This window comes from Coenobita brevimanus, chromosome 28 (assembly GCF_032717465.1).
Source record: "Coenobita brevimanus isolate Jiangsu-jjx chromosome 28, ASM3271746v2, whole genome shotgun sequence".
Taxonomy (NCBI): domain Eukaryota; kingdom Metazoa; phylum Arthropoda; class Malacostraca; order Decapoda; family Coenobitidae; genus Coenobita; species Coenobita brevimanus.
The window spans coordinates 36,798,148-36,821,532 of NC_136981.1; the positions used below are offsets into that span (position 1 = coordinate 36,798,148).

Here is a 23,385-nt window from a genome sequence, read left to right on the forward strand (position 1 = left end):
AGTCTCATGATATAGCTTTGTGTTTTGTTCCTGTATTCTTCATGGGATTTTATTGCAAAGGAGTACAAAGGAAGGAAAGCAGCAACTGATCTGATGGCTTCTTTTGAGGCTGTTACAGAGATTATGACACTGATATCTAATTCTTTTAGCTAAAGATAGCTGCAGGAGAAGTAGTAGTGGTAGAAGTAGTAGTAGTAGTTATAGCCCCAGGTTTATATAAATTGTGAACCCTGTGAACTGCCGGGTGAAGCTGTCCTCCTCCTCCAGTCCACCATCCTCCTTTTGGGGGATAGAGAGGGAACTGAGGGATGTTTGTATGACCAGGCAGTGGATCCAGCCAGTTATATCAGTGCCATCATGTGAAGGCACCCCTCTCCAGGATAGTACTAAAAGAAGGAGAGACTTTTCAGCTGGAGGAGTAAGAGAGTGAGGCAGGGTGAGATTTTCAAGCAGGATGGGTGAGATACAGCCCTCATAAACCCTTTAAAAACCTGATTCCTTTCCATATATCATCCAATCCAGCTCCATCACGAGCATAGGGGTTTAGGGATGAATAAAACTGAGTGAAGGCAGCAAGAACAAAGCACCAAACACAAGTCGCTGGACCGAAGGGGTTAACAACAGACGTACAAGAGTTTTACTGCATGAACTGTAATAAAAATATAGCTTAATTCCCTTTTTCACTGTGGAAAGTGAATAGATTAAACTGAATGTCTTTGGTTGCTTCAGACAATATAGTTACATGTAAATAATTATACTCTATATACCAATAAATACATATTTGTAAATAAACTCTATGTCAAGTTCAGCAAATATACAAAACACAAAAATTAAGAGGAACATGGCAGCCTATAAACAGCTAACCTTAAAATAGATTCACAGCACTTCAAATCAGAAGCTATTTAGCAATGTAAACTTAATTCATACACCTCCTAAATCTTCAAATACATGATCCTCCAAACCCAAGCATGGATTATTCCTACAATATTCTCTAGAGAATGAATTATCGGTAATTACTCTATCTGCATCACCGTCACTTAATATTAGCGGTCTATCGTTAGGGAAACTTGTATTGTCCTGCACATCACTCGATGAGGAGTTGAGTGAGAGAGGCCCACTGGCACTGGTCAAGTGTTGGTGGGCAAAGGCAAGATTACCCTGTGGGGCAGGTGAGGCACTGGCAGTATGAGCCTGGCTGGTTGGGGTCACCTGTGAGCATGCAGGGTAAGTATCACACTCTACATGTGCAGGTGAGCAACAAGTTGGGGAGTAACTGGAGCCCATTCTCAGATTTTCATCAATTCTGGCTGGAGAGATGATGGCATGGTTGGTAGGCTCTGGGAAACTTTGTGCTACACTATTGAGATGGTCAGGATCCTGTATGAGTTGCAAAACACTGCTGGTGCTCTGGCTTGACTGAGTGGCTTCAGAACATGAGTTGTGGATACTGTCAAGACTGTGAAGGTCTGGGTGGTTGTGGTTACAGAGAGAGAGATTGGGAGATGTGGCCTGGGAGGTCTGGGAGGCACGGTCCATCACAGGCTGAGCTACACCAGGGAAACTAGGGAGCAGCACTGGTGCAACAGTAAGGTTATCCTCTAATTCCCCTAGTGAAGGATGAAGCACCTGACTAGGAACACTGTTCCCTTCACCTGCAGCTTCTGGGGAAGCACTGTCTTCATTATCAGAAGCTGCTGCTGCAGCAGCTGCCATACACTGCTCTACCATTTCTGAATAGTAGTGTGGAGAGCAAAGATAATCCTTCAGTCGCTGAGGCAGGGGCAGCTCGCTAATCAGGTCACGACGAACATGCTTCACAATCACAAACCTATAAATAGAGTTGACATTAGCGATATTATTTAGTATGATTTTAAATCCATAGTAAAACATGATAACAAGGGCAAAGTCGCAGTAACATCAACAATGCATAATATCAGTTATTTAGAATGAATTACCAATTCAACCTTGCAAAAAGAAAGGTTTTAAAACTTATCAATGTCATGTTCTCAGGCACCATCCCCGTACATCAACAAAACCAATCATGCTTTACAATCATTCTGCTCTCATCACTCCCACTCACTACCATTTCAAAATGTTCTTTCCATCTGTTTTTAATTCCACTCTACAAGTCCCCTAATCTACTTGTACTCCATTAACTGATCTTAACTCTTCCAATATCCTTTGGTCACATTCATCTTTAACTGCTGTTTTTTTTTAGTTTTTCCCACTTTATTCTTTCACTCTGAATACTCCTCTCATCTTTTTTACTTCACGTTTCTCTCAATTTCACCTTCCAGCCACAATCACACAAAATGACAAGCCTGAGCACCGTCATCTCTTAACTCTCAACACCCAAGCATCCTTCTACAACATCATTAATATGGCTTCAGTCAACATTTTCACCACTCTCCATACTGTATACAATATATCTGCCATACACAGGGTAACATCAACAGACGGTAACTGTTGTAACCTGGATGATACAGCGGCCTTGTAGTCCATGATAGTGGGTGAATAATCTCCCACAGGATCAAAAGCTCAAGTTACAAATATGAGCACCAAGGCTGAGCTTCATGGCATCTGCCCCCAACTTCACTTAATGCTTAACATTATGGGACTATCATTATCATCATCAATATCATCATCATCATCCTGACCTTTTTTTCCCACCTATGGATACGGTGAGGTAGGGTTCAGAAAGCGAGGAAAGAGGACCCACAACAGAGTGAGGGTCATTGTTAAAGCAAGAACAACATCCTCACCGACACAGATGCTGAAGACTCTGGATGTGCTTAAAGCGAGAGACGGGATGGAGGAGCTGGACCCTCATGGGGCCAAGGACTGGTCGGCGGTGCAAGAAGAAGAGGTAGCGCCCACTGCGGGAGTGCTCCACCGCATTCTCTATGAACTCTACAATTGTCTGGCTCTTGAACTTGGTAAATCCACCAAAGCTGAAGTTCCCTGTTGAAATATTTGATGATTATACATGAGGTATCAATGCCAAAAATTTAAATGTGATAGTTTTTACTTAATATCTGCCAACACACAGACTACCCATACATTAAACATTACACTTTTATGGGATGAACATTGGTAAAGCCTTCCATATGTCATTCCCCTTGAATGGATTTTTTTTTTTTTTTTAATACGAAAACCATAAAACAAAGCTTACACACTACACTAAAGGTCTGTATTGGGGTCTATGAACTACTGCAATTCATTGTACCTAGATATACTGTATAGCTGAATGCTGCAATAAATTCACAGTAAGTCATGAGGAAGGATGATACTCTGAATGATAAACCACTTTCATCACAGAGGTAAAATGACATTCCAAACAGATGAAATTTAAGTAAAAAATGTATGTGCAAACTTTTCCTGTTAACTGTTGAATGTCATTCCAAAAACCTATCAACTGACTCTTAAGGAGTATACATGTACAGTATATTGTGCAAAGAATTACTTTCACAAAATGGCGAAGTGATCATACAAAAATTGCAAAGCTTAATTACTTGTTAAAAAAAAAAAAAAAAAAAAAGCTTTACACCTTTAGGATTAATGATACATGGAAGAGTGACAAACATAACTTGTTATCATCAATCTGTTTTCATCTGACAGGACTAAAGCACTGCAACAACTTTGTGGTTCAGGGAAATTCAGTAAGCCTTATTTATGAGGATGGAATGAGTTTCCATGGTTGTTAATCAACCTGGCCATTCACTTTCAATGCACTTAAATATCAACTGAATTGAAAGGCATTACAGATCTTCAATAGGTGAAAACCAACCCATCAGAGTGACAGTCATATTACTCACCTTGATCATGTTCTATCCTGACATGTCTGATAAAACCATTAAGTTTGAAGGTAAGAGAGAAAATATAATGATGATCAGAGGAATCTCTCACAATAAATGATCCATCAGGTTCATTTGCCAGAACTTTCTCTGCTGCTTCGCCACTTATTGGACCCCAATACCATCCACACTGTTGGGAAAGATACAATAATGTGCTGTCCGTAAAATGAAATAAACAGTCCGTATAATGACAGTTTTTCAGCATTTGTATCTTCCATCATACCTACTCCTTTTTCTTTTTTTTTTCTTTTTCTCAAACATGCGTCAATAACAAACCCACTGTCAATCAATGTAATCATCATCATCATCATCATCATCATCATCCTGCACTAAACTACTGCACTACTATGAAATGTTACTGAAATGCAGTTTTTCTGATATCCACAACAATCCCGTCTTGTTAACCTTATGGGCATGCCAAGATGGGAACACTGATCAGTCCTATCTATGCTCTGTTCTTCCCTTCAATATTGGCATTGTTCCCTAATCTTTCTCAGAGACTGATGCCATAATCCACAGTGAACAGATATTCAATATGCTAATATCGGTTAACTGTAAAGGACATCACACTATATTTGGCAGCTGGTACAAGTGACAACCCCAGCATATTCACATGTTTGTTGGTGACAGTATGGTGATTGAATGAAGCAGCAATAATTAGCTGAGGTGACCCAGTGACTGTCATGATCACTCAACACATACTGTATATCCTGGCTAATCTTTGCAACAAACAACATTACAGAACATTTACCAATGTGTAGTGACTTGCTCCCAGTGTATTAGGTAACTGGCAATCATTCTGATATATGATGGACTGCCCAAGTTAATAAAAGGCATGTATGGCTGGATGATGTTACATCAGTTGCCTACATACTACGTGCCATGATGCTGACTGAATACCATATCTTGTAATATACAGAACACCCTCGATATAACAAACTAATTGGTGCCAGACACTCGACGTTAGAGCCCATAGTTCATTTTGCTGAACACCATGCTGTTTGGTATTTCCCATGCGTCGCGGCTTTTACTGAACAGAGATTGTTAAACATAGTGTCATTCAGCCATACAGTTGTACATAATAACATACAACTAGCTTTAAACGGCTCTTTTTCTCAATAAATGCCCTATTTATGGCTCCTCTCACGATGCTGGTCACCCAGAGAGTGATGCAGTGTTCTGCAGGATGCAGAGGAGCGCGCGTGTGAGTGTGTAGGGACGGCATGCAGGTAGGTGTTTCCCAGGCGTCCATTCTTTTACCAAACAAAAATATGTTAAATGAATGTTTGGTCAGCTCAAGGTGGTTACTAGAACTGTTATCTGTTAGAAGAGGGTTCTGTATACAGTATTAACTATTAAGGGTTTACTGTACAATCATAACCATCACCTCCAAAGCTTTAACCGTCCTGGGAGCCTCTGAACTGGGGATGGCCATAACAGTAATGGCTTATGACTACCTTATCCTCTCTCTCTCTCTCTCTCAAAACCACAAATACATATGACTTGCATCAAGAAAGAAAAATGCTTTCAATCTGAGATCACATTAATATGACAGATACATAAATCACTGCATCAGCTCTAGATCCATTCTACCCATGTACCCTAACCATATGCTGCATCACCCCCCTGCCACAGAGAAACAAAATATTAACAAAAATGAACAATTTCCCAACCCTACACAGAATGCCTCACTAACATCCTTTCTCTGTCACCCAACACATACAAAAACACAACCAACAATGCCATTACAAACTTCCAGTCAAACATTACCCTTCACAAACCACCACCAGTTGTCCATTCCTCAAAAACTACCCTACCCAAGAAACAGAAGAGTACCGTATCTTGCTAGATTGCAATGTGGCCATCACCCTTCCCTGCTTCAGTGCCAAACACAAAATATTATTCACATGCAATCCACCACATTTACATTGTAGTCCAGCCCTCCACACCATAACAAACTCACCTCAAGCACCTCACTCTCACAATACTGACAGCCCTTCATCATAACCTCGACAATAAGTTTCTGGGAGGGCCCAATTAAGAGGCCATTATTGATGTCCACTCGGTTCACGTTCAGATAAGCCTGGGGTTGCACCGACAACACTAATGCACCCAAAATATATAACAGCTCAGCTGAGATATCATACACATCACTAATAATGTTTAAGGGTACAATCACACTTGCTCAAAACATATTACCGGCACCTGAGAAGTTTGAACCTTGGCTAGGAACTATGTGCATTGCCTTCCCTTGCCAGTCACATGTTTTAGCCAAAATGTGGGAGGGAAAGAGAGGGTGAATGGTCATGAAGTATATACTGGAAGCAACTAAGATGCATGTTTTCTTCATTTTTTTAAATAATCATGAGGATATATTCCACCACTGGGGCAATACAAAAAAAGGGGGAGATATTACAGTAAGCTGTCATTCTATGGATTAATTTATTATACAGATTTATCAATTTCAAATCATAAACAAATGTACCATATTTAGTTTCTACATCAACTGACTCAGTTCTGATAAAGGAATACACTCTTACCTCTGGTAGTTACTGTTAATTAAGCTATACTTTCTGATATACTGTTCAAGCATCACAGTCACATGGTCAACTGAACTAACCGCTAACTGGCAATCCCATTCATTCATCTTATTACCACCAACAAACACATGAATGTGTCAAGGCTGTTGAGTGTACTAACTACCAGACCTTCACTAGACACTGATGCTGTCCTACTGGTTGGTTCAAATGTGGCATAACTACTGTACCGCATCTACCTACCATATGACCATAAGAAGAGTTTAAAAAGTTGATAACTTAGGTGTTCAAAATTGCAGCAATTTGAAAAATGCATAAATCATACTGAAATCACCTTATTCCAGGACAAATCCAACTGCCCAATATTTTTCCCATTACAGTTCAGATATTGATACTATGTGGCACTCAATCACCACAGCACAGCCTTACCCCTCCTCTCGCACTATGAACTGCAAGTGCACTGTACTGTCCCATCATTTTGAAAGTTACAATTCATCTGTTCTGTCTTCCATATTTACTAGCATCGTACACTGCATTCTCCCTTCCCTCCAGTATATCAATGTACAGCATGGTAATACTGACATACAAGATAGTGAATTCTGGTGCTAGAAGAATGAGCAAATATAACCTGTAATGTAAACTGCTGTGGTAGCATAGATATAACAAAAATCACTGAAGTTATTTGGCTAAAATACTTTACAAAGAGCATGTGGCCATGTGGAGAGGATGGAGCGATAGACTGACGAGGAGAGTATATGTGAGTGAGATGGGGGAGGGGAGAGTGAAGGGGAGCCCAAGGATGAGATGGAGGGATAGAGTGGAGAGGTATATGAGAGAAGGGGGGTGTAAGCTGGGAGCAGAGCAGTAAAATGATGGGCAATAGGGCAACATGGAGACGATTTGTTTGTGGCCACCCCTTACGGGATTAAGACATCTGGCAATAAACTGACAGACAAAAACCAATGTTGCAGGTACTTACATCTTTCACTTTTTCAATAATGGAAGCAAAATCACAGCCTTCCTCCTCTCTGCGGTCCCCTCCACCTTCAGCCTCAGGTGTCCTTGTGGAGTCCTCTGTGTTGGAGGCTGAGGGCAGTGGCGGCAGCGCTCTGTTAGTGACCACTGCCGGGGAACGTGTGGAGGTGGGGTTCTGAACAGGGGTGCTAGGAACCTCATCCATCTCTGCCCTGGGATTGCCCAGACATGATAACAGACCAGTGTTGATGCTGTTGGACTGGCGGTGGTTGCTGTGGTGGTTCTGCTGGCTGTGGTGGTTTCTGGTTGTGGTGGTGGATGTGGTGTGGGTAATGGTGGCTGTTGTTGCAAGGTTGCTGGTATGATTACTCTGCGGACCTGAGGCAGGGGAACAGACAACGGCCGCAGTCCCATTGCCTGCGATTTCTGAAAATCCCTGAGTTGCAGCATCCACACAGTTCCCATTTTTCAATCGCGTACTACTGGATTTGGTTCCTTTTTTGAGACCAAATATAGTAATAAATGTATTACGAATGTTGCTAGATATACTTCTACCTTTCTTTCTGCTATCATCGATACGGTTTTCTGAAGTGTCTTTTCTTTTGCATGATTTCATTGCAGTAAAAGGTACCGGTATTATTTTGCATATTCTAGACTGTTCTTGAATATTCTTATGGTTCTGCTGAGTTCTATTAGCTTTATTGCAATTAATCGTATCATCTGACTCATGGAAAGACTTTCTGACTTCTTCTAGTGTCATATGTATTGGTTCATTATTTTCTTTAGTTACACTATGCTTAGGAGTCATACTCTGAGCACAACCTATGTTGCTGGGCACACTATGTCTCTTACTAACTCTCAGCAAATCACTGCTGACTGAAGTAACTGACTGACCCGAGTGTTGTCGGCTCCTGGTTACGCTACTTTCTTTGAATGCTCTATTAACATTGGCATGATCAAAACTGCTGATTTTCTTAGAACTGGTTTCATTTAGAACATTGGCACTTGCACTGGCAGTGTTCTTTGCATGTCTCCTGTGATGTCTCTTTTTGGGGTGATGCATGATTGCTTTTGGATGCAAAATCTGTCCTTCTTTTGGTTTGACTACATCTACTGGCACTGCATAGATATCTCCATCCAGTGGCACATTGTAAATGTCACTAACATCACTGTGGGAGGGTCTAGAATTAGGAAAGAGCAAGGCATCATGTGACACAGCGCCGGTGATGAGGTGAGAGTCGTCCATGCGAGGGCCAGAGCTGACCAGGGAGTCGTGGGAGAAGGAAAGGCTGGATCCCAGGGAGGACCTGGAATGCGGTCGATGTGAGGGACTGTACGGCAACTCGGGAGTCCAACACAGACCGGGACTTCCGCACGATAATCCCAGGAGAGGGATGCTCGATTTGCGATTCCCTTTGCCTCCTCCCACAGTCCACCAGCTGCTCTCTTTTTTCTGATATTCCTCACGACACTGCTCACGCTGGCACTGGCCCGAGCATTTAATGGACCAGCCTACAGAAGAACTCACAGCTAAAGCTTCCTCTATGACCTGCTTAACAAATAATGAAGCAAATTTATCAATCCAAACAGAGCCCTCTCTTGCCATGCACTCAACATCACAAACATTATCTACCGCTACACCATCGGGTTCTTTATGCTTTCTCATTATTCCATTAAATTTACAGCCTTCTTGTACCATAAACTGATTATCTTTAATATAAAATTTGTTATTAAATGATGCCTCATCACTGGTACACAATCCTGCAGCACTTAGTTCACACTGTAACTCAGTACTTGGAGCTGGGTTCAAAGTTATCAAGCAATTATGTTTTTTCTTTCCTGCTTGCTCTAGCTTAGCTCCCAGCCTCAGTGAGCCTGTGTGAGGACTTAGGGCACTAGGGTGAAGTGGTATCACAGATGAAGAAGCTTCCTTAGGGTTGTCTCTTGGGGAGGAGGAGTGCCTTTCAGTGTCCTGGCTTGATATGGGCATGACAGGCCCACTGGGGTCTAGCCGTTGTAGCTGAAGGTGCTGCTGCTGCTGCTTGATGGGACTATGGTTTGCTGGTGCTGGGCTGTGACAGGATAAAGTGGGGCTGTGGTGGCTTGCTGTTGGGCTATGGTAACTTGTTATTGGGCTATGGTGGCTTGCTGTTGGGCTATGGTGGCTTGCTGTTGGGCTGTGGTGGCTTCCAGTTGGGCTGTGATGACTTGCTGTTGGGCTATGGTGGCTTGTTGTTGGGCTATGGTGGCTTACTGTTGGGCTATGGTGGGTTGTTGTTGCTGGGCTATGGTGGCTTGCTGCTGGACTATGGTGGGTAGTTGTTGGACTTTGGTGGGTTGTTGTTGTTGGACTGTGGTGGGGGGAGGTAGGGTTATGGTGTGGGAGTGTGGTGGTGTGGGCAGTGGTGGTGGGAGACTCGGTGTGTGGCCACAGCTCCGGCAGGACTTCCAGGCCAGCTGGATCACCATCCAGGGACCCCAGCCACACTTCACTAGTTCCACTGCTCACACTGCTCCCAGCCTGCAACAACATATGACATGTCAATAAAACTGTCAGATACTGAATACTACCACTAATGAAAAACAACATAAAATACTTCAGTTTTGTTCAAACTGAAGATAAATTGTAATCAACTGTACTTAGACGAACACTTAGCTAAGAAAATTTTTTCATATTTAAACCAAAAGGCTTTAACCCTCTGGCCTCATTAGGTGACTGTGGTCACCCTATTAATTATTCTTCATGACACATCAGGCAACTACAGTCCACAACCAACAAAAAACTTTTCCGTCCACACATCTGTTGTTTTTGTACAAAAATAGTTTTGATTTTGTTTATGTGACAATAAACAGTATACATGTCTTGTGTATACAGTACATACATGTGAAAAACCTTACTTGATGTAAATAAACTTGTCATCATTGCAAAATTAGACAATAGCAAAAATTAATTTTTGTATTTTTTCTCAGAAAATGACAATTTTTCTCGTAAAATGGTGCACTTTGGCTATTATCACAGTAAAATATGGAAACTTCAGGGTCATTTCCTATTAGAAGAGTAGCAACAAACTACAATTAGCACTTTCATTTTTTAAGGCCTTAAGTTGTGTCCAGGGGAATGACTGAGAAATGCTAGGTCGCGGCAAAAGGGTTAAAATGTGCTATACAATTAGGAGCCATGATGTACAATTAATAAGCATCTTATCCCAAACAAAATGATGAATAGATCAACCGATTTCCTTGACATGTGAAAATTGTAAGACTAAAGTACTGGTGCTGGAAAAGCTATTGCTGTGATGTATGAAGCCTACATTCACAACAAACATAAACCTTCATTAAATATGGTGGTATGAAGTAGCTACTGTATCAAGATCATCTGATCAGAGTAACAATGAAGCTTTACATAGTGGTACCAACATTTGTAAGGGGCAGTGTACTCTCAAATACAGCTAAAATGTCCCTTACCTTCCTCCCTAACTCCAAGAGAGGGAACACAATGGTCACAATCTTGTGGACAGACTTCAAGATGAAGCTAATTATTTACAACATTTACCTGCCACATCAGTACCACAAGTTTTCAGTTTCACCTTTTAATGGTACTGTATTCAGTATGGGTTATAAGACCAATATTATTATATTCAAACTATGGAAGGAACTTAAACCTCACAAGGTGCAGACAAGTAAGTCTGGAGAAGGTATGCTGTCACTGTTAATATTTACCCCCAGTCTGTATGGCTAGGTAGACCAATCACCCAAAGGTAAGCAACTGCTTCTGTGGGTTCATTCTACAGGTACAACACAGTACAGTACATACATGATGTACAAAGCTGGCACCTCCTTGTGGTTGACAGTATCTCAAAGTGAGGTGCAGGGAAATATGAGGAGGTTTGACCTCTAGGTGGATGCTACTGCTGCTCCACCCAACAGCAGAACCACGACAAATGCACTTTCTCAACCTATTACTGTGCTTGCCAGAAATATACTGAAAGCATGTTGTAATTCACCTCATGACAGCGTACTTCAAGAATTTAATATTATCTAAACAGAGATTCACTTCAATTTAAAATATTTTCCAATGACCATTTAAATTTTGGGTTTCACTGTCTAATCTTCATCTTACCTTTCTCAGTATAGCAAGTGAGTGCTGTTGTTAAAAAACAAATTTCTTTCACTCATCAACTTTTGAAAATATTCTCAGTTCTATAGTGTACTTTTAGTCAGAAGGAGGAGGGGGGGGGGAGGATAATATTAAAATATCAAATGCTTTGGGAGGTTTTTGTGCATTATTCTGTCAGTTAATTAATAACAATGCTGTCTTTCATTCTTGATTTCATATCTCCTCAGACAAGTTTTAAAATGTGTCCATATTGTAAAAGGGCATAAGACTAGGCTACTTAGTCCACAACACTTAATCTGCAGACCACTCTACTGTATAGCCCTGGCAGTTTGAAGATGATGGAAAAAACTTGCAGCCACCTCTTGGATTTCAAATATGGGATGTTATACAATCATTTTCATCATCACATTCAGTTGTGTGTCTGTTTTCCAAATAGCAAGGGTCAAAAGCTTATATGATGGCAGTTCTCCATCTTGTTCTGTTGTGTGCTGGCTGTCTAGTAATAACTGTACCTGTATGTAAAACTCACAAACACCATAACTTAAAACATACAGTATCAGCCTGGTTCAGTGGCCAGAGTGCATAACAACTGATACCAAACTCTACTAAATGCTCTTTTTTTGAGTTAGGCTCAGGTTGCAAGTAACTCTCAAAGAATTATGCTAACTACTGATACATCATGCAGAAAGTCACCTACATTCTTAATGAGAATGACTATTAGGCCATCTTTACCAATTGCATTAATTTTATCTTTTTTTTTTCCCCCATTCTTTTTAATGACAAACTAACAATCTTCATGACCACTGATTCTTCTTCCTAAACCAGCTCCTACAGCATAGTATCATTACTAAGAAGCTTTACACAAAATTCTTCTGCTGTCTCCATCATCAACTCGGCATTCAATATGGAGAGATGGCATTTTAGGCCAAGTTAGAGTAAAAAGAGTAAAGCAGCAAGAATAAACAAAAGAGAATGTCACCTGACTTCAAACTGGTACAGTGAATGTGCTTACCCTCCGCCGCAGTGCGTGTGTCTCAAAGCTGTTGTTGTTACTGTGCAACATGTCTAACGACTGTGCAGACGCCACTCCTGAGTCCACTGAGGCTTCCGAGGCTAGGGTGCTCTGGGAGGTGAGCGGGGTGAGGGGGCTGTGTGGGGTGAGAGGGGTGTGGGGGAGTGGAGTGTGTGGGGTGATGGGGGTGTGGGGCAGGGGAGAGTGGTGGAGTGGGGTGTGGGGGAGAGACTGGAGGGGGGATGTGGGTGATTGCTGCAGTGGCGGTGAAGGGGGAGTCTGGTGGGAGTCTGTTGCTTCTATGGTTGGTGGTGGAAGGGTCTGGGGGGGCCGGCTGTCTCCACCCTCCATCTTGGTCTCCGCTGCTCGGCACCTCACCCACCTGCAAGAATAAAATATTTTATAATTACACTTAAGTGAAATCCCGACGGGGTGTGAATAGACTGGTGAAAAGCGCATATCTGAACAAGCTTGAAGGCAGGAGGACACATGGTAGATCTAGAAGGAGGCAGATAAATATGGTAAATAAGTGTGTCAGAGAGAGAGGGATAGGAGCTAATGAGTCTCGGGAAATGATATGTGACTGAGCTGGCTGGATAAATTTTTTTGAGTGGAGGAGTGCATGACCAGGGTTTGGCACCCTTTTTAACTTAACATTCATTGAATTACTCTGTCAGATAGGTGAATGTGAAGCTATGTGCTGAATGTTTATTGACCTATCAGCTGAAGCCAAGATTCTGGGGGGCGAGAATGGTGAGTGAATGGGAGTGTGGCTTGTTAAAGTGGGATAACTTTGGTTACTATCTCATTTTATATATATATATTTTTTCCCTTGGTTCTGTGGACCCTACCCCCAATATTTGGGTGTGAAAGGAGGTCTGGATGATGATGACAAGAAAACCACTACCATAATATAATAACATCCATGAAACCTTATTTCCTTTTTTTTTTTTCTTCATTAGTACACTTCTCATACACCTTCCCCATTACTCATTTCAGCGGGATGATGCCTGAAAATGGGAAAAACGATTTCACACACTGACAGTCATTCTATCAGCTTTCATGGAGTGGTTTACACTGAAGCAATTTTAAATCAACCACAGCCAGGCCCCACCTACAGTATCTATGGCCTCCTCATGTTGCTCTGTTCCATGCCTGTTGTTGATCACTGACAGCTAATCTTCCCCCATAAGCCACTTAAGTCTAATCTGCTCTGTTTCATACACACCTCTCACCCACTTGGACACTCACACTTCCATGACACAATATCTTTTTCATTCTTCTACTTTTTCCCTGACCTCCCCCTTCCTCCACTTCTATACATCTTTATCAATCTCTCATCTGCCATTTTGTATATATTTATAAACCTCTCATCACCCATTCAATCCATATGGCCCAACTAATTTAACACATTCTGCTTCTGTCCTTCTCATAACAGCATGGTGCATCTGGGTCCACATCTCTCTTGTTGTCAAGCCTCACACTGTTAAACCTTCTCACCCTGCAAACAGACTACAGGCATTTCATTTACAGTGTTAACACCCAATTCCCAACCCTAGCATTCACAGCCAATGCCTCTCATCCATACATTGCAGTTGGTACGGTTCAAACTCTCAAATCCTACATTCTTCTTGGTTCTAAAGACTTTTCGGAAAATGGAACATTTTGAAAAACTGAGCCATAATAACAACAAGAAAATCAAGTAAAGAATGCTTGTATTAGTAATACTGGTAATGTTTCATCTGATATTATAACTGTTAATAAATTAAGCTTTGTCTTCAAATATACACTGATTGTATGGGGACAAGATAATACCAACTTCCTACTGCATGAAAAAATATTTTGGAAAGTGGAGGCTTTTGGATATTATGTTCAATGATGGCAGGCTGTACTGTCCCACTCTGTCTTCGTACATATCCATCTTTGCCTGAACAACACACTAATCCTTCCTTCCAAACAGTTCTCAATGCCTCATCACAGATTTGCCCCATCTCCAAGGCCAAGGTTTACATCAGATCCATGAGCTTCATCTGTGGCCAAGACTAACCCTTAATACCAAAAAAAAAATCCCTCCATCAACATCTTCCTCTCATACAATCCTTCCTTGCTAATACCATCAATACACTGCCATTTTCTTTCACCAGGTCTTTAAACTCGCTCACTACTCTTTCACCTTTGCCCTCTAACCACTCACCTCATATGACAGTCTCCCCTTGCATTCACAGTTACTACCTCTGCAATTACTGTAATAATTTCCTGTTCTTTGGATGCCCTTGGGCATCAAAGCATTAAATGCACAACTTTTCTTTGGTGTCCTTGAGTGTGTAAATCCATCATGTAAGTTATGCTAACAAAAAGTCAATACCTCTGGAACTGTGGAAGATACCCTGAATCCAAAAAGCTCTTGAGAATCTGCATTAATGGCTGACATCTAGACAAAAACAGGAGTGGGTGGTGAGTTGTTAAGGGGGCAAAATGGAAAAGAGTTAAGGTGTTTGAGTGAAGAGATATACAGTACAGGCATAGCTTTACTAGTAGTTTTGTTTGTCATAGTGTGTCTGTGTAGTCTATGTTGTTATGAATGAACGATGTGGTTCCCTTGTTCTCAGTCATGGTGGCTGAGTGGTTTGTTTTGCTACTATGAAGCTGCCAGCCTATTACTGTACTGGGCAGATGGTGCCACTGAACTCAAAGGTCCACACTTAAAAAATTACTTATTACTGTACCGGGCAGATGGTGCCACTGAACTCAAAGGTCCATACTTAAAATATGACTTCTGGTGACTTAACAGCAATGTTTGAGTGCCAGACATTCCTGTGCGTAAATCTTGTTTAACCCATGCCAGACTGATTCTTTGTAAGGCAGTTTACCTTCCTTGAGTCAATGTTTTATAATCAATGTGAATGCACCTCTTATGAGGCTTACAGCATGGCCTATGCAGACCTTCACTGTGCCTCATATAAGGTCTGCACCTCAGCAAAGGTTAATGTAAGAAGACTGAACTGCCACAACGGTTGCTAGATCGAGTAAAGACTGGTAAGAATGAGCACTAAAAGCATACAAATTTTGACACTACCTTCCATTCTGTGACTAAAAGTTTATACTAACGCAGGAATTATGAATGTATATGTTGGAATTGGTAAAAATTTATTGCATGATACAGAAAGGAGATGCAGTGACAAGTAAGAAAGATTATCTACCTATCTATCTATAGACAAATGCCTTAATCCTATATGGGATGACTACAAACAAATGGTCACCATGTTGCCCTGTCCCCTGTCATTTCGTTGTCCTAACCCCAACTTAAACCCCTCTCTTTCAAATACAGTACCTCTCTACTAAACCCCTCCACCTCATCCTTGGACTCTTTCCCCCCTCCACCTCCTACACACTCTCCTAGTTAGCCTCTCACTCTCAATCTTGTCCACATGACCATACCACCTCAATGTACTTCTCCTAAAGCCTTCTATCACATTTACATCCACACCATAATGCTCCTTCACTTTCTCATTTGTCAGTCTATCTCTCCATGAAGTCCACAAGATCCTCTCAAATAACTCATTTCCACTGCTCTCACTTTTGACTTCTGTCCTTCCAGCAAGATCTAAGCTTCTCTTCCACATGTTAGAATGGGGATCACATTACTGTCATGCAGTGACTTTTTTACTTCCATGCTCACTTCCCTATTTCTTATCAGTTACAATGAACCAGCAAACTTTCTTCCCTGTTGTACCCTTTCAAACACTTCATCCTCCAAATTTCCGTCCTTACTCGTTACACTACCAAAGTACTTAAATGCACTCACATTTTCCATTTCCTCACTATCCAGCCTCACTAATTATGTTCTAGTATATTCACAAATCTAGATATAGCTTACTCAGACCAGTTATTTGAGTCAGGCTGCATGTTACTGCATAGTGGTGGTGGAATGATGAAGTGACAAAGAAAAAACATACACACACACAATCTATATAAATATAAATTTAATATATATACATAGTTTGTGTGTGTGTGTGTGTGTGTGTGTGTGTGTGTGTGTGTGTGTGTGTGTGTGTGTGTGTGTGTGTGTGTGTGTGTGTGTGTGTGTGTAACCTATGTACAACTGTACAAAAAAATATTGTTACTCAGGGGTCCGATAGATACGTAAAGAACACTAAGATGGCTTCTGTTTTCGAAGGGTTGATACATTCATACTGACACATTACCTCAAACACAGGATCTCATGCATAACCAACATTGTTGGACATGCAGGGGTACCAACAGTTTTTTAGCTCCCTGTCTGTTTTTCCTAAACCACCGTCGTTTGTCATATTGTTTAGCACAAAGTCGTAACGATACTTTTTTGTACAGTTGTACATAACCTATGGGTAAGCAACACCAGGAGACAATGCAAAAAACTATACAAAAAGAGAGGTGATAGAGACATATGGAAATTCAGTTTCCCACAAGGAGCTAATGATCAGTAGAAAGCACTACTGAATGAAATGGTGTATGTCAACACTATTCATAAATTCAGAGATTTGTATGAAGAAAATGGTTCAAAACACGGAAGAGTACGAGCTTGACTCAATCCTGTCAAGATACAAACAGGTAAAAACAATTACGGTATGTAAGAACAGCTTAATAAATGGAAAAATGGGGAGGGACAGGAAGTTGTACCTGGCAGCCAAATGCAGAGTTAAGACTGAGGTATACTGGGCAAACACAAGAGCATGTACAGAATTAACTTGCAAGTCAAATGGTCCAAAGAAAAATAAATGAAGATATTCAACATGGCAATGGTTATAATGAGGGAAAAATCATGGAGTGGTCAGTGAACAAGTAGTCAGGGATGATGCAGGAACGTTGACTGTTGCAAATGAATTTTTTAAAGACTGCATGGTGTGAACATTGCAGTCTGCTGCTGAATGAAGACTGACCAGGAAAGGGAGGATATTACCAACGAGTAGCCACTGCAAAGCCCACCTCCAGAGATTAGAGAGGAGGCAATTTGAAGTGCTATCACTAGGCTGTCGAAATGTAAAGAAACTATTGCCTCTGAAATTCAGAGTTGCTGTAATTTACGTGTGAAAATGGTGATGGGTTGATAAATGCAATTCTTGGGGAAAAAAGTATTGGGAGACTGGCTAATCTAAGGTAAAAGTAAAGCAATGGAGAGAAATAATTGCAGAGGGTTGAAGCTGCTCCACCACACAATAAAGGTTATGAAATGTGCCAGGGAGAATATAAGAAGAGAAGCATAAATGAAATGCAATTTGGTTTTATGCCTGGTTGCCAAAAATGATGCAACATTCATTCTCTGTCAGCATTAACAGAAATATCCCACAATGAATACAAAGCTGTACTACATGTAGTGGATTTGGAGAAGGCATTTAAAGAGTTCTTGAGGGTGGTAGTAAAATGGGCTATGAGAAAGCCATGCAGTGGGCTCCCCCATAATGTGTTCTTCCATACCAAAATTTACATACTGTATTGCATGTGTAGCTGCTCTCTTCCTTCACCTTTGTTGTTCTTTTTCTGTGTCTGCCCCCCTCTCTTCCTATTTCTCCCTTCTTTCCTCTCATTTTTTACTATTCTTTCCTCCTCAAGTGACTTTACATTGAGTGAGAAGCCTAATGGTTTCCTGTAGGCCAGGAAACCATTTACAACGCTGGGTGGTAACCAAACAACCAACCCACACGTTTTACGGGAAGGGGCACTAACCCTCCGCCAACCCACTTGTTGACATGTAGGGAACACATGTGGTTGGTTATGTGGTTACCACCCAGCACTGTAAATGGTTTCTTGTCTTACAGGAAACCATTAGGCTTGTCACTCAATGTAAAGCCACCTGAAAAGGAAAGAAGCGTAATAAAAAGTGAGAGGAAAGATGGGAGATATAGGAAGAGAGGAAGGCAGACACTGAAAAATAAGGATAAAGGTGAAGGAAGTAGGCAACATTACATTGAGCAGATGATGGCCAACACCACCTACCACTAACCGTACTGTATACAGTATATACATATATTGTATACCACAACTTATTAGTCATTATATTTCCCATGAATACACCCCTTCCTGCAAATCCGCTAATGTAGGAAAATGCGATAATTACAGTACTATTCTGTTGCTGACAAAATTAGCTGATAAGTTAATGGGTTGGCCACTGTACTTGTATTATGGAATCCTTGCTTTCAGGCTGCTCATCAGGGACCTGTGGAGAAGAACCTGCAAACTTTTCTGTACATAAACTAAACTCATTAACATTCCTCCCCAAACACTTCAATATCTGTGCTCTGAATGGCTGTTGCATTCACACTTCTTTATTAATTGTATTTCTAATGATATGCACTACTCTAATTACAGCAAAGCTTATTTCCCCACAGCATGTAATAGTAACAGTAAAATGACTACCTTTTTATTGACACTGTTGACAGAATGCCTAGCTTACTTGTCGGTAAGGTATACTTCCAATGAAGCAGGATATCAGTACATTACTTACAAGTGTCTTGTTATGACTGTAATATTGTACCTGGTTAAATCAGACATGCAATAAATCAGCAGCACAAAAATTGTACTCACAAGTTTGGTAGATGCTGCAGTCTGCTACATGTTACATCTTCATCAAGACCTGTAATGCAAAAAATAACAATTTAAGATTTCAGCTAATAACTACACCATGCAGGTTACAATAAACAGAGATGTTGGTTCATGTGTCCATCTATCTACTGCCAGACACCAGAGTCCCGTAAGGGGTGAAACTTGCAAAATTTGCTGACATCAGCAAATTTTGTATGTTTCATTATTTACTCTATGCAAGGTTTCTGTCCACACTGAGCTGGCCTTAGGACATCTGCCTTATCATTTGACAGATGCACCGCCCCAGTCAAACTCCCCACCTGATTCTGTCCTCGAAGCAGATCGCACGGTGCGCCTGAGAGGAGGTATCACCAGTCACAAACCATGTTATTATACACTGTACTCACTCTTACCTTGGCTGCATTTTTATGAACTTATTATGTAAAGATATTATGTGTTATGACTTAATTATCCTGTAATCACACTCATTTATGCACCAAAAACGGAAGTCACACAGCAGTAGTACTTGCAAGTGTCTAAAAACACATCATATGGTATGTTGAATGAAAAATGGTTGAGGCCCTTAGTCCAAAAGATAAATAAATAAATGAATAAAGTAAATACGAGTCAATTCCTTATCATCTCTTGAGGGCTATGGATGGCACAGCCCAGAACATCATAGTTGCAGGGACCCTACTACATCTCTGGTAATGTTGAAATGACAACCCTCCAGCCCTCTTTTGAAATCCAACTGTGGCAGGTTAACACATGCTCTACTTTCTGACCTATGACTTCTAACAATCAAGAGAGAGAGAGAGAGAGAGAGAAAGAGAGAGGAATAAAATCATAACAAAACACCAACGGGTTTAGGCCAGGTGATTCTCCCAAAAGTTTAACAGTTTCACCTGCCTCCACCAAAATTCATGTGGCATCCTCCTCCACTCATCCATCTTCCTTGCAAAGTCGTACCCACTTCCCCATAAACAAACCATCAACGTGGTGTACTGCTAAGCATAACAAAGCAATGGGTGTATGAGTCCACTACATACTGTACTTTCAATTTTCAAACATATTATATGGCAGACTTCTTATGCACTTAACAAGTCTGAAAAACCTCCAACAGAATGGCTAGATCATAAGTTCAATGCATATGGAAACTCTTGATGGGATTAATAAATAAAACTGAAAATGTTTGAACTGCACAATGTAGTAACTGCTGCCACTTCACTGCTACTACCTACGCTCACAGCTATGACACTGCTGCAATCACGCGGCAGTATCTCTTCATTAGAATTAGTCAAGTGTGTGCTCATTTTCTGTTGCTTTTAGTTATTTCATATCTGATTTCCAATTTCAAATTTCACTGCATCTTTATAACAGTGTTCTTAATTCCTGGTATAATGTAATCTCTGTGGACTAATCTGTAGACTTTTTTCTTTTTTTCTTTCTTTCCCCTCACTTTTTTTTTTTTTTTTTTGTATGATCCCTTTCAGACCCAATGATGGATGCGAGTCCAAAACATTACCAAGAACGTTAATTTGCCACAACCCTGGTTCCTAATACTGTACTGACATGAGTGGGTTACATTACCTCTCATGACTGTAAAAACTCTGGTGATCCACAGTGTACAGTGCCAGCCAACATAAAACAACTATACCTTGCCAGGTAAGTTATGGTAGCGTGAATGAAGAAACAGCACACAGTAAGTAGTGTACAAATAAATGAAAGATAGTTTTAGAGGTAGAATATTTTATTTACCAGTATCATGGTATAACGAAAGACGACAGAAATTATAAAGCAAGTGACAGTGCTTTGTGGTGCACCTGTGGATGTCCTAGAATGCATTAGAAGTAACTTAAGATAGTCTGGCCTTGTGGAGAGAATAGAGAATGAGAGACTGGCTGGGAGAGTGAATGTGAATGAGGTGGAGGGTTGTGGGGGAGGGGAAGAATGAAGACGGCATGAAGGGATAGAGTGGAGAGCTACAGGAGAGATGTGTGTATGAGCTGGAGAAGAGGGCAGCCTGATGGCAGCAGATAGCACGACAGGGAGGCAATTCATCTGTGGCCACATCTTCTGGGATTAAGGCATCTGGCTTCAGACACAGTGGACTGTATCCGTCTTGTACTCCTGCTTCACCCCTTCAATAAGAAATTATCTTCTATGTTTTTCTTGCTGTATGTATCATTTAGTTTGGGAAAGACTTCAGAATTAAAGGGGATAAAATCTTCATCTACTCCATCAATACAAATGCCTTTCTTTGGTTAAGCAAAATTACTGAGTGACTGTATGACTATCTATCTAAAGCTAGACACCATAATCCCATAAGGGGTGGTCATTTGTCTTTGAGTTAGTTGTTTTAAAGGGAGGGGCACTAACCCTCCGCCAACCCATTTGCTGACATGCCTTATACAAAAGAGCCATTATAGCTACTCAAAAAGTCATGAGAGGTGAGTGGTGCAATGAATGCCCTGATTGAGAAAGTAAGACTGAATGACAAGATTATAAGAAGCTTGCATGAAAATGTGTCAGTAAGCACAGGATGGGCGATATGTTGGTGTATTGTGAGAATGAAAAATTAAACATGAGAGCAAAGCACAGGAAATGGATGCAAGAGACTGGATTATACAAAGCAACAAAGCCTAATGAATGACATTTAGCTGCATAGTTGACTGATCGGAGGATGAAAGTGTGTTTAAATCTGCACTTATATCACGGATAGTAAACAAAATTTATCTGTAGGTAAATTTGACAGATGATGGCAGCTTGGCATGCACTTTCCTCTTTCTAACTTGCATCATTGTCATGGCTCGGTAGCACAAATGTTTATGGAGTGACTTGTTGTGGATGGCACAGTCCTTGGGATGCAGCCAAGAACATCAAAAGCTTTAATGGAGAGTTAATGGATGTGTGGCCCACCTGACTAAGCAGTATGTTGACTGCTTCTTCAAACCCACCTGTCATTGTTTTTTTGTTTTTTTTTTTCCTATATTATATACTGTAGCTTAAGCTGGGACGTGGGAATATACCAATTATAATGTAAAGTATACACAGACATAAATGCAAATACAGTATATATATATATATATATATATATATATATACGGATCGTGCAGCGTGGAGAGCCGCCATTAGGTGACCAAGGCCGACACATGCAAGCATGTTGGAGCCTTTAAAAACGAAATGAAACGATATATATATATATATATATATATATATATATATATATATATATATGGTGTATAAACTTTAAGTAACTGCATCTCAATTGTAAGAACCTAATACTGAAGAACATGGACTGCAGTGCAGAACATGGCAAGGTAGCTGATCAACATACTGCCTTGGTGCCTTTGGTCTGTATTCTCGTCAACTAAGGAAGCGCCCTAACACCTATACCTTGTCAATTTATTTTGCTTATTACACCTTGCTGTCCTCCTCTACATTATAAATCCTTCCAATATCATCTCACTTTATATTCAGAGCATACAAAAGGATGTTAACCAGTCATACCCCAGAATACATTGCTAAGGAAGAAGTCTTAGGGAGCTTCCTTACCCAACTAGATTAAGAACCTTTGAATGACTGAACCCTTACACAGAGTTCATGACCTTCACCCTGTCGGCTACCTAGACTATTAGGCCACAAGACACCTGTATATAAAATGGGCTACACTTAAATTACTATTCCCTCCTTTGGGTTGATGTACAGGTTTGGCTATATTAGTCCAAACCATATAAAAGTGAGAGACCTGACCCATGCCACTGATATCATTACATGGATGAAAAGCCTGTAGTCACCTCTGAGTGCTTTAAACTCCTGTGGCAGGCATGGCTGTCAATGCTACAGTCCATTCTAACCACTTGAACTCATCTGTCCTCATTTTATCACACACACACACACACACACACACACACACACACACACACTATCTATCCACCTACAAATTTACTTATCTACCAAGCTACCTACTGTACCTACCTATACACATACATGCCTTGCATACACAACTGCAATATACTGTAGATAAAATTGACAGAGACATAAAAAGTAATTGGTACCAATATGTACCGATTAACTTACACTCTGCACATACCCATCCCCGTCCTACTGAACCACAACCCCCATCCAATTAGTTAAGGGAATGCCTGGCGTAGGGAGGAGCATCACCCTCAGTAACAAAATATCAACAAATAGAGAATTGATTTACATTTAAAAGGGTGTCCATATAAAACGGAGAGGTTGGGTGATGGAGAATGAATATGAGACTCACTTGGACAGAGTGTTGCCAAGTTTGTGGTCCAGTGGATACAAGTATGTCCCGTGTGACTCATG

General features: G+C 40.9%; 1 protein-coding gene across 1 annotated transcript; it reads right to left on the reverse strand.

Annotated features, from left to right (window-relative positions):
- Window positions 1-484: 484 nt before the first annotated feature.
- Window positions 485-23,385, reverse strand: Socs16D (Suppressor of Cytokine Signaling at 16D). Its single transcript, XM_080268632.1, has 7 exons — window positions 23,324-23,385; window positions 19,057-19,105; window positions 12,496-12,877; window positions 7,371-9,887; window positions 3,816-3,984; window positions 2,763-2,961; window positions 485-1,828 (listed from the first exon to the last, which is right to left on the reverse strand). The coding sequence occupies exons 1-7, from the start codon at window positions 23,382-23,384 to the stop codon at window positions 922-924; spliced, it is 4,284 nt and encodes a 1,427-aa protein (XP_080124758.1). The 5' UTR covers window position 23,385; the 3' UTR covers window positions 485-921.

Bases quoted from the DNA above. Each gene is read 5' to 3' on its own strand.
- Socs16D (XM_080268632.1), bottom strand. From the start codon at position 23,384: ATGAGTCACACGGGACATACTTGTATCCACTGGACCACAAACTTGGCA. The intron at 12,878-19,056 runs GTGAGTACAATT...TTATTCTTGCAG, and splicing joins CTGCAGCATCTACCAAACTT to GTGGGTGAGGTGCCGAGCAG. The intron at 1,829-2,762 runs GTGAGGATGTTG...CTCTATTTATAG, and splicing joins AGTCTTCAGCATCTGTGTCG to GTTTGTGATTGTGAAGCATG.